Source organism: Hibiscus syriacus, unplaced genomic scaffold (genome assembly GCF_006381635.1).
Source record: "Hibiscus syriacus cultivar Baekdansim isolate YM2019G1 unplaced genomic scaffold, ASM638163v2 tig00110474_pilon, whole genome shotgun sequence".
NCBI lineage: Eukaryota > Viridiplantae > Streptophyta > Magnoliopsida > Malvales > Malvaceae > Hibiscus > Hibiscus syriacus.
This window is the reverse complement of record NW_024062753.1, coordinates 1,284,974-1,299,291: the sequence shown is the minus strand read 5'-3', so window position 1 is coordinate 1,299,291 and position 14,318 is coordinate 1,284,974. Positions and strand designations below refer to the sequence as shown.

The 14,318-nt window shown below is 34.9% G+C and overlaps 2 protein-coding genes across 2 annotated transcripts; one reads left to right on the top strand and one right to left on the bottom strand.

The window, feature by feature from the left end:
* Positions 1 to 5,692: 5,692 nt before the first annotated feature.
* Positions 5,693 to 10,614, top strand: LOC120128130 (synaptotagmin-1-like; the record flags this gene model as incomplete). Its single annotated transcript, XM_039145895.1, has 12 exons — positions 5,693 to 5,785; positions 6,519 to 6,617; positions 6,726 to 6,776; positions 6,881 to 7,004; positions 7,620 to 7,738; positions 7,819 to 7,920; positions 8,768 to 8,842; positions 9,111 to 9,187; positions 9,287 to 9,533; positions 9,618 to 9,968; positions 10,053 to 10,184; positions 10,414 to 10,614. Coding segments are annotated over 12 exons (1,602 nt in total), but the record flags the coding sequence as incomplete, so codon positions are not given.
* Positions 10,615 to 10,927: 313 nt separating this feature from the next.
* Positions 10,928 to 13,464, bottom strand: LOC120128007 (peptidyl-prolyl cis-trans isomerase CYP21-1-like). The gene is made up of 7 exons (XM_039145792.1): positions 13,170 to 13,464; positions 12,539 to 12,620; positions 12,396 to 12,443; positions 12,130 to 12,153; positions 11,834 to 12,008; positions 11,475 to 11,558; positions 10,928 to 11,236 (listed from the first exon to the last, which is right to left on the bottom strand). Exons 1-7 carry the CDS (start codon positions 13,266 to 13,268, stop codon positions 11,074 to 11,076), a joined length of 675 nt encoding a protein of 224 aa, XP_039001723.1. The 5' UTR covers positions 13,269 to 13,464; the 3' UTR covers positions 10,928 to 11,073.
* Between the last annotated feature and the right edge of the window lie 854 nt (positions 13,465 to 14,318).

Sequence of the window (14,318 nt, the reverse complement as noted above, 5' to 3'; positions counted from 1 at the left end):
GCATTGGTGGCTAGTTGTGATTTGCATTTAGAGCAAATTGATGTTAAAACTGCTTTTTTGCATGGTGATTTAGAGGAGCAGATCTACATGCGGCATCCTGAAGGTTTCACTCAACCTGGAAACGAGCATTTAGTTTGCAGATTGAAGAAATATTTGTACGGGTTGAAACAGTCTCCGAGACAGTGGTATAAACGGTTTGACTCCTATATGATCAAGATTGGCTACAACCGATGTGAGTATGATTGTTGTGTCTATGTTAAGAGCCTTGATGACGGTTCTTTTATTTTTCTATTACTGTATGTTGATGATATGTTGATTGCTGCGAAGAACATGGATGATGTTATCGGTTTGAAAACTTTATTGAGTCAGGAATTTGATATGAAAGATTTAGGTGCTGCAAAGAAAATTCTTGGAATGGAAATTTGCAGGGACAGAGACTCAAGGAAACTGTGGCTATCTCAACGGGGTTATGTTGAGAAAATGCTAGAAAGGTTTGCGATGAGCAGCGTGAAACCAGTTAGCACTCCATTGGCGAATCATTTTAAGCTCTCATCAGAACAGTGCCCTAAGACAGATAAGGAAGCTGAAGATATGACAAAGGTTCCGTTTTCTAATGCTGTTGGCTGCTTGATGTATGCGATGGTATGTACTCGTCCTGATTTAGCTCATGCTGTTAGTCAAGTTTGTAAGTACATATCTAAACCTGGTAAGCAACATTGGGAAGCAGTCAAGTGGATCTTTCGGTACTTAAAGGGTACTGTGGGACATGGAATTGTTTTTTGGAGTCAGCGGGATAATCCTTTGGTTGTAGGATATGTGGATTCAGACTATGCATGTGACTTGGATAATAGAAGATCTACGACAGGGTATGTCTTTACTCTTGGTGGAGGGCCTATTTGTTGGAAGTCTACTGTTCAATCTGTTGTGGCTCTATCTATAACTGAAGTTGAGTACATGGCAGCGACTGAAGCTGCAAAAGAAGCTTTATGGCTTACTGGTTTAGTGAAGGAGTTGGGTGTTCAACAAGGTGGAGTTCAATTGCTTTGTGATAATCAAAGTGCTATTCACTTGGCTAAGAATCAGATGTATCGTGCTAGAACTAAACATATTGATGTAAGGTTCCACAAGATCAGAGAGTTGGTTGCATCTGGAGAGGTTTTGTTTCAGAAGGTACATACTGATGAGAATGTCGCTGATATGTTCACCAAGCTAGTTACGATAGACAAGTTCAAGCATTGCTTGGACTTGTTGAATGTTTCGAGTTGTTAAAGAAGCAAGGTAACCCAACCCACATTGAAGTTTCCAAGGGGCAGGATATTCGCCAAGGTGGAGATTTGATAGGTTACGAATTATGTGGGTTGGGGGTGCGGGGGCTGTGGCCCCACGGTACGGTACAGGGTTGATTTTGTAATTATGTACCAGGGTTTTCTATTATAAATAGAGATGTAACCTAGACCTAAAAGATCATTGAATAAAACTTCTAGCGCCGCCTAGGCACCGAGGACGTAAGCATATTGTCGAACCTCGTAAAATTCTCGTGTTCTTTTGTTTTCTTTACCCGTTTTCGTCAACAGTTATTACATACAAAGGGAACCACCACCCCTGATAATCGGACCGTCGAAGACAGAATCCGACGGTCTTCTGATCCTAAGTCCGAACCCTATAAACTATAAATAAAATAAAAATTCACACTCGGAAGAAAAATGGAAGAAATGTAAATTAACAAGGAAGAAACCGAGATTCGGTGATTATTTGGTGAATTTGGAAGTGAAGAAGTTGAGGTTATGACGACACCTGAAACCGGTGATTTTTCCAAAAATAATCGGTGATCGGTATATATATCGATCTAACACCAGTCAGATTATATTTTCCTATTTAACATTCGTAGCAGTAAAACGCGTCCCTGAAACGCATTATATGCTAATTTAGCGCCACGTGGAGTATAGCGTGCCCCCTGTACTACGCTATACGCTGACTGGGTTACACGTGGGGTATAGCGCGCCCTCTGCTCCGCGCTATACTCCACATAAGGGTATAGCGCGAATCAGGGGCCGCGCTATACGCCGTACCAAAATTATATTTAACGTGGTCCCTGATCCGCTCTATATAATAATTACATATTACGCGGTGCAGGTACCGCGTCTTATATGTTTATAAATATCTCCGGTTCTCGCATCTCCTCGCATCTCTCCTCTCTTATAAATTAATACACTTTTTGTTCATTTTAATTTTGCAAAGAAAGCAAGTTAGTAAGTTATATATTTTTTGATCAGGTTACAAACTACTTCCTCAAACGTTTGAATCAATGCTTATGATGGTGTATTATAAGGTTATTTTCGCGAAGAACGAGGAAAGATACAATTACATCAGCCTCATCGATAAAGAAATGTGGACGAACGCATATGATGGTGGATATCGATATGGACACATGACGACCAACTTAGCTGAGGCAATCAATTCAACCTTAAATGGTACACATCACTTACCTGTAGCGGCTTTGGTAAAAGCTATATATTTTCGTTTGGGGGTGCTTTTTACGAAACTCGGGGGATAAGCTCAAACCTGGATGCAAGGCGGTCATGTCTATCACCCTAGATTAGTTGCAGATCTACAGAAAAAATTGCTGTATCAAATGGAATGTCTGTAACAAGCTTCTCAATAAGGCATGAAATGTTTCGTGTCACAGAGTTGCAGCGACCTCTTCAAGGGATTGAAGCTGTGTCGTTAAGAGTACATCTAAGGGACAGAACGTGCGACTGCGGGTTTTTTCAAGCTCTGAAGTATCCATGCTCTCATGTGATAGCAGCTTACTCGCATACACGTCAAGACTATAACCATTTTGTGGATCCCATATACATACTATCTGAAGTTTTTAAGGTATACGAATTTGAGTTTCCCCCTCATAGGTAATGACAAAGACCCTAATGAGGTTCAAGATTGGCTTCCGGTTGTACCAAATCCGAGTTTATTGAGGGAGCGTGGTCGTCCAAAATCCAATCGAATTCATTGCGATATGGATATTCGAGAAAGATCTAGACAAGACAGAAGATGTGGTCATTGTAGAAACCCATGACACACCAGAAAAACGTGTCCACTTTTGTTGTCATCAAGTAACAATTGATGAGGAAATGATGGGGAATTTGAGAGAATTTGGTGTGATAAAAGTGATTGAGGATGGGGGTATTTATAGGGAGGATGGGACGTGAAGGGTTGGGTATTTAGGGGTATAGCGCCCCCTGCACCGCGCTATACCCCACGTGACGCCAAATCAACGTATAACGCGGTTCAGGGGGTGTGCTTTACTGATACGGGTGTTAGATCAGAAAATATAATCTGATCGATGTTAGATCGATAAATATACCAATCACCGGTGATTTATTAGGAAAATTACCCCCGAAACCGGTTGTTGGTTCAGAAAAGTAAGTGAGTTTATTTTTGACAATTGCTTTATATAAGAATGTTATTGTATGAGTTTTTAATTGCTATTTTTCTATTTGGGTAAACTACATTATTAATCCCTAAACTTTAAGTTCTATATCAATTTTAACACTGATTTGTTATTTCAAAAAATAATAAATGATTAGATTACATGGCAATTCTTTATTCTGATTTGAAAGTTATACTCTCTTTTCTTCATTCCATCTCATTTTCATTTCTTAAAAATTAAGATTTTATGTTCATTTTCAGTCACCGTAAAAAATTCAATATCTTTTATAATCATGGATGATAATATGAGGGTTTAAGGGTCGTACTCTTAAAATATGTTAATTTCATGTAATTTAAATAATTTTTATTAATATTATAACTGTGTATCTTTAAATTTTTAATATAACTTCACAAAAATTTACATTCATTGTATAAAATCTTGTGTTTGTCCTTGTTTATGATCACCTCAAACGCGACGAACTCATATCATAGACATCTACTATTTTATTGGTTTAAATTTTCTCAAACTCTTTTCAAAAGTAATAAAATTAAATATAAAAACCTATCATTTTAGAATTTAAGGATTGAAAATTAGTCTCATCGACCTATTGTTGAATGAAAATGGACCACTAGAGCATCAATCATTTAGATGATTTTTTTTTTTCATTTTAGAATATGTTTCATAAAAAATAAATTCAAGTAAAAAAAAAGAAAGTGAAATATAAATATTTTAATATAATGGTATTTAATTTACCCTTTTCGATTCAAATTTATTATTCTCAGTTCAATCTTGTTTTACAGTTTTAAGAATGCCTTGTCAATTGTATTATGGTCCTCCTATTAAAGAGGAATGGACAAATTAATCCCTATACATTCAACAGGAGTAAAATGACCCCTGTAGATGTTGATGTGAAATTTTAATATGGTTTTAACTTAGGTATCGTTTTGCTTCTATCGAAACGTATAAAGATTTATTTAGTTATTTATTTTTAAGTGAAAATCAAAATACAATCTAAAATATAATACATAAATTCTATAATTGCAACTTACTGCAATTAAATTTTTAATAGAATGTATCCATGTTTTGGTTTAGGATATAATTTAGAAGCAGAACTGTTTTGTTGTCAATTTGAGTGGTCTCAATTAGAGGTGCATAAAAAATTCAAATATTTGATTTTACGTAAAAAAATATCTGAAATTGGATTTGGGAAAAGCCTTTTTTTTAAAACCGGATCGTATATTTAAAAACCGAATAGTATAACCGGTTTGAGAAAAAAATTAGACGATCGGTTTTTTTACTGGATTAAAAACCGGTTTGAAAAAAACCATATAAAAACCCAGATTTTTCGAGAAAAAAAGGATAAAAACCGGTTTTTTCGGGGGGAAATCCGATCTGGGATTTTAAAAACTAGCCGTTAATATAGTCGTTGGGGGGGTTTTGTGACCGTTTTTTTTTTCCTAAAAAAAATCACCATTTTTCCACCCTAAACATGTATAAATAGATTGAGGATGTATTTGGTTGATTACAACTTTCTCAAATCTTATTACACAACACCTAAACATCACTCAAATCTTATTTTTGTAATTTTTTGTTTATCATGCTACAAATATCAACCCTAACACAATTAAATCTTTCGTCAGGGGAAACCTCGAAGTAGTGTTGCTCATCACCACCGGTTTTTTTTTAAATCAGTTTTTTTAAACCAAAACCGGTTACACCATCCGGCCCTCCAAAACGGTTAGGATTCGAACCGATTTTTTTAAAATCTGATTTTTTGGCTAGGTGAAAAAACTGAATCGATTTGTATCTGATCCGGATCGATTTTTTATCCGACTTTGTGCATGTGTCTCATCTAAGTGTAGTGGACCCAATAAATAAAAAATTAGTTATGCAAAGCTCTTTGATGATTCGTTAATCATCAGTGTCCGTTAGAGGAGGTCTATTACCTGTTCATCTCCCCCGTCCTTTTAGTTCTTCTTTCACAATTCTTTCAATTAACATTTAACATACGGAACTTCCTACCGATATGAATTTAAATTGACCTTGGCTTTTAAATTTCCCAAGTAATGATCAGTGAAGGACAATTCCATTACTCCGATGTTTTAACTTTGATTTGCCGCTGCAATTAGTAAATGCTCGTTTGATTTCCCGGTTAGATTTCGGGGAAGAAGATTTTCATTAACGAGATCGATTGATCCAAAGAAATTCGTGATTCTAGGCTTTAATTACCGTTTGTGCGTTTGATTCGATGGGTTTTTTTGGTTTTGTGTTGGGCCTTTTGGATTCGGATTTGGTATGACAGCGGGTCTTGTGATCGGATATTACTTCTTCATCCACATCGATCCTAGCGATGTCACGGTAATCCTTGTTCTTTCATTGCTCTTTTGTTATTTCGGGTTAAAAATGCAGTAGAAATGTTTTAAGCTTAGAGTTCTTAGATTGAAGTTTCTTTTACTTTTATTTATTTATCTACCTATTTATGTTTGTTTTTGTTTTTATAACCAAACACAACATAGTTTGATGCTCATTTTATACATGGATTTCTGGTTAAAATATGTTCATTCCTTTGATGGTTTTTATCGGAGAAATAGTTTATTAGATGATTAATAGATGCCTATTAGACAGAAATAGCTTTTGAAAATTTTAAGATCGCTTAAGAAAATAGCATGTGTATTACCGTGGGGGAAGTAGTTAAATAGTTTACTTACTCCTTTTTTAATCCGGAATGAATTAATTAACCCGTTAAATTCTTCAATCCGGTAACTGGTGGGATTCGTAGCATTCAGAGTAAACTCAAATTCTTTAGATTAATCACATCGTACACTTATGTTGTTTGAAATTCTGACTTCATGGTTTAGTTTTGATTCTAGTACCAGGGCCTCTAGAGCTATTTTAACAGAAAGTAAGCTACAAATGAGTTGAGTAGAAATCAGGGTAGCTTCCCTCCTAGTTGCTTGGGAAAAAATGTGAAAAAAATGAATGCACAGGTCAGGGAGAGCTGAAGGGAAGAAAGTCAGTTGACATATTTGATATCTTTCTCTTTTGTTTTCGTTTTATGGAGTTACATTTATGTGCACATTTGTTTGTCCAGGATCCTGGAATCCAGCCATTGGTCGATGAAGATCCCGAAACATTAAAGAAGATGCTTCCAGAGATACCTTTCTGGGTAAAAAACCCAGACTATGAACGCGTACGTAAATATCGTTAGTGTCTGTCACATTCTTCCCATGTCCTGATGCCTTCTTACTGCAAGGAATCTTAAAACTACTTTCCCTTTTTTGTTTTGGCTTTTGAGTAGGTTGACTGGCTAAACAAGTTTTTGGAATATATGTGGCCAAATCTTAACAAGGTTTAACTTCTAGTCCCCACTGACAGTAGCCTTTTCTTGGTATCCTTTTCTTTTCGTTATATGCTTTTTCTTAGCTCTTTCTTCATGTATTTGTTCTTTTGTAGGCCATCTGTACAACTGCGAAGAATATTGCCAAACCTATAATTGATGAACAAATTTCACAATATAAAATTGATGCTGTTGAGTTTGAGACATTTACATTAGGATCTTTGCCGCCAACTTTCCAAGGTTAGTGAATCAATTACTCTTTAATGGTTGTTCTACCACCAGCCAATCTATTGCCATTTGTCCTTTTCCTTTCTTTTTGAAAGTCATCTCCAGGAGAAGCTGGGTAAATACTGAGAACTCTGCTTGGTGATCTTGAATAGGTATTGGATATAGCATAAATGGTATTGTATTTAGCATGTACGTTATTCTGGAATGCTACTTTCTAGGATGTGGTACATTATTGGAAAACTCAGCACGTCACGTAAAATCCAAGGGTAATTTATTTATTATGTAAACTATTCACAAAAAAGACAAGGTAAAAGTCACTTAAATTAAAAGACGAGGTAAATTATTTATTATGTTAATTTAAATACTTTGCACTGCATGCTGAGATAAAGTTCAGGCCACATGATAAAGGTCGGTTCCCTCTTTCCCATACACCAAAATAGATGAGTACCTTCTGGATTAGCTGTTTAGATGCAGAAACAGAAGCAACATACTCTCCCCACAAATGTTCAGTTTTTCAAGCCCACATTTTCATATAAAAAAGACATTTTTGAAAGTTTAATTTAGTTATTTTCTTTTATTTTTCTTCAGATTTCTCCCTGATCTTTTTAGTCTGCTTCTCATTTATAGGTATGAAAGTTTATGTCACGGAAGAGGAGGAGTTAATCATGGAACCATTAATAAAATGGGCTGCAAATCCAAATGTTACTATTGCCGTAAGAGCATATGGAATGAAAGCAACTGTTCAGGTTATTACTTTTTTACACTGAACTATTTATGTTGAACTGGGAGAGGTTGTTTGATAAATGTGTTGCTCGGATTGTTCCAGGTTATTGATTTGCAAGTGTTTGCCATGCCACGCATTACCTTGAAGCCACTGGTCCCAAGTTTTCCATGTTTTGCAAATATTTTTGTGTCCTTGATGGAAAAGGTATTAAGGTTTTAGATTATGGATTAGTTTAAATACAAATTCCCTTATTTATATCTTTGATGATTCGACATTTTATTGTGTTGAAGTATATTTTAGATTTTAGCTACAAATTTTGTGGCTATCCACGTAAAGTAAATGCTAGGTGTGCCGTTTCTTAGACATGTATGTAGTACGTAAATGAACTAATAGAAAATGGAATAGTTTTTAGTACACCAAACATAAAGGTAGCCAAAGTATAGCGTTAACTCCCTTAGAGTTCTAATTTACTTCATGACTACAAATAATTGAATGTTCGATCGAGTCTTTAGGCTTCAAGTAGATAGGCTATATGCTCTAGGACGTGGGGCAGTCTTGATGGTTCACAGGCCATTGTGCACGAGCTATGGTATTCTCTGATCTTTTATACACTGGTACCGAGATTTCACTTAAAGATGTGATTTTTAAATTTCATGATGGAAGTGCTACCGAGTTTCAGAATGATATTTTAATCTCCAAAATCAATCAGATAATTTTTTTCCTTTTTATTTTTTTGGTATTCAGCACGTTGACCTTCAATAAATAAATCCTAGCTTCCCATAGACTTTTTTCCAAGATCATCCTGTCTATAGGGATGTTGAGATAAACTATTATTTATATGTTCTGTCATTCTTGTGAAAAAATAAGAGGAATTTGTATGGATCACTCTTAATTGAATTCAAATGCACAAACAGCATTTGCGAAATGGGATAACCATGTCGTTGTTTCTACATACAACAATTCGTGCACTTTCTCTCTTTTGGATGCATTGTCCCTTTCCCTTTCACTTTTCTATGAATAGTGATTAGTTCCTTTTTTTTCTTGTCTGCAGCCCCATGTTGACTTTGGATTGAAGCTCGTAGGCATTGATCTCATGTCAATACCTATTCTCTACAGGGTTGTCCAGGTAAAATGTCATTTGGTGCTCTATCTTGTTGTCTCTTTCTTAAGTTTCTCATCTGAATGGTTATTGTATACGCTTTATAAAATGTTGCAAATTCCATTTCTTTCACCAGAAGTGCCATCTCTTTTAGGCATCTTTCTTCTAAATGCACAAGTTTTATCTACGCTTACTTCTTGTTTTGGAGACGGGAAAAAATTATCATTAATGCCCCCAACCGATTTCTGTCTATATGAATCATAGTTTTGAATGTTTATAAGACAATGTCATGCAGGAGATCATCAAATATCAGGTAGCAAACATGTATCTTTGGCCGAAAACTCTGCGAGTAGAAGTTCTGGATCCGGCAAAGTAAGCTTCAAGACAGCTCATGTTATATTCTATGTTACATTTGCCATTTTTAACTTTCACTCTTTCGGCCCTGACTTGTAAATCCATTTGAACATGCAGAGCTTTTGATCGACCTGTAGGGATTCTCCATGTGAAAGTTATAAGGGCAATGCAGCTAATAAAGAAAGATCTTTTGGGTTCATCAGACCCTTATGTGAAAATAAAGCTAACAGAGAGTAAGCTTCCAGCTAAAAAAACCACCGTGAAGATGAAGAATTTGAACCCAGAATGGAATGAGGAGTTCAATGTAACAGTTAAAGATCCTCAAACCCAGGTCTTAAAACTTCAGGTTATTGACTGGGAGAAAGTAAGTTTTCGTAGTTTTTTACTGATCCCAAGTGTCCTGTTTTTTTCATCAGTCGTTCCCTTAAATATTAGTTCTGTTTCTCAGCTTGGGAAGCATGACAAAATGGGTATGAATGAGGTTCCATTGCAAGATCTAGCCCCGGACGAACCAAAAGTTATGACCCTTGAACTCCTTAAAAATAAGGGCGCAGAAGAGTCTGCAAAGGACAAGTCCCGCGGACAGCTTGTGGTGGAACTAACGTATAAACCCTTCAAAGAAGAAGAAATACAGAAAACTTTCCAGGAGTCGAGAACATTGCAGAGGGCTCCTGATAATACACCTGATGGTGGAGGTATGCTTGTAATCATAGTCCATGAAGCAGAACATATTGAAGGGAAGAGCCACACTAATCCTTATGTGCGTATCTTCTTTAGGGGCGAGAAGAGAAAGACTAAGGCATGCTATTTTGTCTGAATAGCACCAAATCAGTAGAGTACATCGGTTGCTTGTATTTATTAAAAATGACATTGTTTTGTGCAGAAAGTAAAGAAAAACAGAGATCCAAGATGGGAAGAGGAGTTCAAGTTTATGTTAGATGAACCTCCCCATGGTGATAAAATTCATCTTGAAATTTGCAGCAGTTCATCAAGGATGGGCCTGCGGCTCTCAAAGGTACTCTTTCCACCAGTGCATTGCATGTTAATGTTATGTAGCATTATCTGCCATGCTTATTTTAAGTGACGTAGGTTTCCAAGGGACCCGTGTTTGACCCATTTTCCCAAGGGATGCGCCGTGGATGTCTAAAATGTTCGGCTCTATTCTACATGAATAGACAAACATACCTAAATGCATTTATGCATGCATGTGTCTATGTTAACCATATGTGTTTCTAATGGAACAGGAAAGGCTAGGTTTTGTGGATATCAATCTTTCAGACGTTGTTATCAACAAAAGAATCAACGAGAGATACCATCTCATAGACTCCAAAAATGGACGGATTCAGATTGAGCTGCAATGGAGAACTAAAGAGTAATATGCTTCTTTTACCTTAAACATTGTTGATTTGTTAATGAAATGGAACCATTTCTTAATGTTTTTCAGATCGAACAGGCCATTTCTTAATGGATATTTTCGCTTTGACCATGTTCATCTAAATCCAAATATTAATACTAGAGAAGATATTTAAAAATAACATCTATTTGATGTACTGTCAAATATACGTGTATATATCCGACATAAATATATAAGATAATTTTAGTGCTTTTATTCAATGATATCTGTAAAGTCATTTCCATTCCCATATCTAAATATGCAGCAAACGGACAATAACACACCCATTTCCTGGAATTGCTTGGAATTGTTTGTGTTAGTTGCCGATATAATAACTAAATATTTTAATGTGAAGACTGCTGGTCTTGGATCTAAGTTACTAGTTCATGAAGGAAATGATACAATGGAGCAAAATATGAAACAATTATATTAGAAAGAAATCAGCAAAGTCAAGACACACCAAAAAAGAAAAGAAAAGAAATCTCTGCTGTTTTTATATAACAAGGGAGCTTCATGTTTCCTCATCCCATCTGTTCTTGGGAATCTCTCCGGAGTCGGTGATTATGACTTTCTTTCTAGGTTTCCCGCTGTAAGTCCCGGCTCCCCCTTCGATCATAAACACAATGTCCATGCCCTGAATAACCTTACCAAAAACAACATGCTCCCCATCCAACCTGAAAAAAAATCAAACCACAATTAGAAATTAGCCAACAAGTTATTTTCTAAAGACAAATGAGATGTTCTATCTCCCCTTACTACTGGGATAAACAAGAACACTGTTTCTAATCTTTCATGATCGACACATTTCCATTAGTATATTAATAGGAAGCTTTGTTTGATGATTATAACTTTATAAGTCTCCACATTAGAATTCCACACACAAATTTATAGTTTTTGGGTCATAAAGCTTACCAACTGGCTTTGACAGTGGTGATAAAAAACTGAGAGCCATTAGAATCAGGTCCTGTATTGGCCATGGAAACTACACCTGCAAAAAATATCAAGAGAGAAATGACTGAATATTTGAAGATAAATTTACCATTAAACGGAAAATCAAGACAATGTTAAAGCTTTTAAGTTCAGAAAGCATTTGCTTCCATAAAATTCTGTCTAAACAAGATAAGCAGTTAACTAATAGCTTCTGCGTTTAGACCAATAAGCACTTTTGAAATGTTTTTTTCAAAAAATAAACTATCTTGTTTGGGAAAGTTTTTGCTGCCCAAAAGTGCTTTTGGCTTTCCAAAAGCATTCCCAAACGGACACACCTGCATGAATTCTTTATCTTAAAGTTCTCGTCACGAAAGGTGCCACCATATATAGATTCACTTCCCCTTCCATCACCATAAATTATATCACCGCCTTGAACCACGAATCCAGATATTATGCGATGGAAGGGTGTTCCCTTGTAACGAAGTGCTTTCCCATTAGCACCTTTGCCTTTCTCCCCTGCAGTTCCGAAGGAAGAATTTAAGCATATTTACCATGTAAAATTGAAACTGTGGACTATAAATACTCTGAACTGTTTTTTTTTTATTCGTACATAACTAACATAAAAAGACAAAAGTACCTGTACACAAAGCCCTGAAATTTTCTGCACACAGAAAACAATAGCAATATTAAGCAACATGTACAAGTTACAGTACATCTAAAAAATGGAAACAATTGGAAAAGAAAATTAATACACCCGATTAGCTGAAAGCTAAGCTTACCACACACAACAATGACAACAAATGACAAGGCTGAGAGTAGCTTGTACTCAACAAATATGCCAATGCTTTCAAGGAATTAAGTTTTTTTGCAACTAAAACTACTGGTCAGAAGATTGAAGCATACCAACAGTTTTGGGTACAACTTCACCATACAATCCGATAACAATTCTACCTGTAAAACACATATTATAGCAATGTAAGCTGGAAAAGGGACAAGTAAGATTTCTTCTCATCACCTTTTCAAGTAGGAAAGTTAAGGCATTGTACCTACACGCTGGCCATCAATATCGACATCCAAGTATACTCTGTGGGTGATTTCATGCTCCTCTTCTACAATATTCTCTTCTTCCTAATCAAGAATTCAGTGCAAATCAGTTAATACAAACTATTTTTGAGTTAAACTATCGCGATTGGAAGAATGAAGCAATATTAAATAAACATACAAAAGAAATTGCAGACTCAAGCTGATCTCAACAAAACACAATCAGAAAAGCAACAAAATCCTTTCACTTGCAAAATTCAAACTCAGAAACAAGGAAATGCTCAGATTGTAAAAGCATATTTTCCAAATCTTGGAAACAAGAAAATGCTCAGATTTTAACAGTATACTACAAAAGAAATGAACTTTAAACTAGGCGTATGTTACTCCGACTTGGTCACTTCGATGTTAGTGTCAGATATAGAAAAAACAAGTCTGTTCTACCGTATTAAACGCAAGAATCAAAACGAAACCAAGCCAACCAAATTCATGAAAGCTAAATGGAAACCCAAACCTGTTCTAGCGTACTAAACGCAAGAAATAAACAATATAATCCGAATTCAGATCCAAAGGCTACATATATTCACATATCCTAGAGATAGGTATTTAGAAATGAATAAAAAAGAGTTAAAAACGCACCCGCTTAGCTCCAGAGAAAGCGAAAATGAGTAGAATCGATAGCGCAATCAAGAGAAGAAGGAACCGAGGCTGTAACAAAATCGAGATCTCCCGACGCATCTTTTCTCGAAAGTTGATTTCTTTTATCCCCCTAATTGTTAACAATAAATCTTCATGTGATTTTCCATGAGAATTACATAGGACAGATAGAGATCTTGTATTTCTTCTCCAACACTATCACTGACAGATTCAGTCACCAACGAAGACTGAATGAGTTTGGGCGTCGAGTTTTATCTTTTCTTAATTAAAGCTTTTAAGCGGCTTAGTTCATATAACCAAACATTATATCTGAGTAATAATTCCTGGAAGTTATATTATTTAATTTATGATTGAAAATATAATATTATCAAATTATTTTATACTGTATTAATATGAAAGTTTATAAAAAAATTAATTAGATTTTATATAAATTTTATATTTAATATATTATTAATGTAATTAATATTATACAATATTAAAAAATATTGTATATATTATTAATATATATCTTTAACTTATGTCTGATAATATTAAGTTTATATAAAAATAAATTATAAAATAATAATAGAGGTGAATAAATTGTTACAAGAGAATTAAATAAACATATATATAACAAGAAATTTATTATTTACAATATTACATTAACTCCATCAAATAATATTATAATAAAAAGAACTAAAATATTTTTTCTCCAAAATCTTACATTTTGAGAATAATACAAAAGCAAACAAGATAATATTACCTAAAATCTTACATTACCATATCACAAACACAGGCCTCAAGCCCTTCGGTTATGATAAGAATTACGGGCCTTCTTTCAAAAATTAATTAATTTAATTGAATCTTTATGAATTATTAGGCCTTCAATTAAATGAAAAGCTTGTATTTTTTAGAGAAAAAAAATATTTCAACACAAAAATGTTGAAAAAAGAAACATAAGAGGGATTAGATTTTAGATGCATGCATTATTGATGGCAGAAAGGGTTTTGTTGAGTAGGAAAGGGCTCACTTTCGTCATCTTAATTCAAACTCCTCGTGACTTTGCACATCAAACAAAGGTTACTGGTGTGATGAATGCTAGATGTATATATATATATATTTATATATATATATATATAGATATATATAATT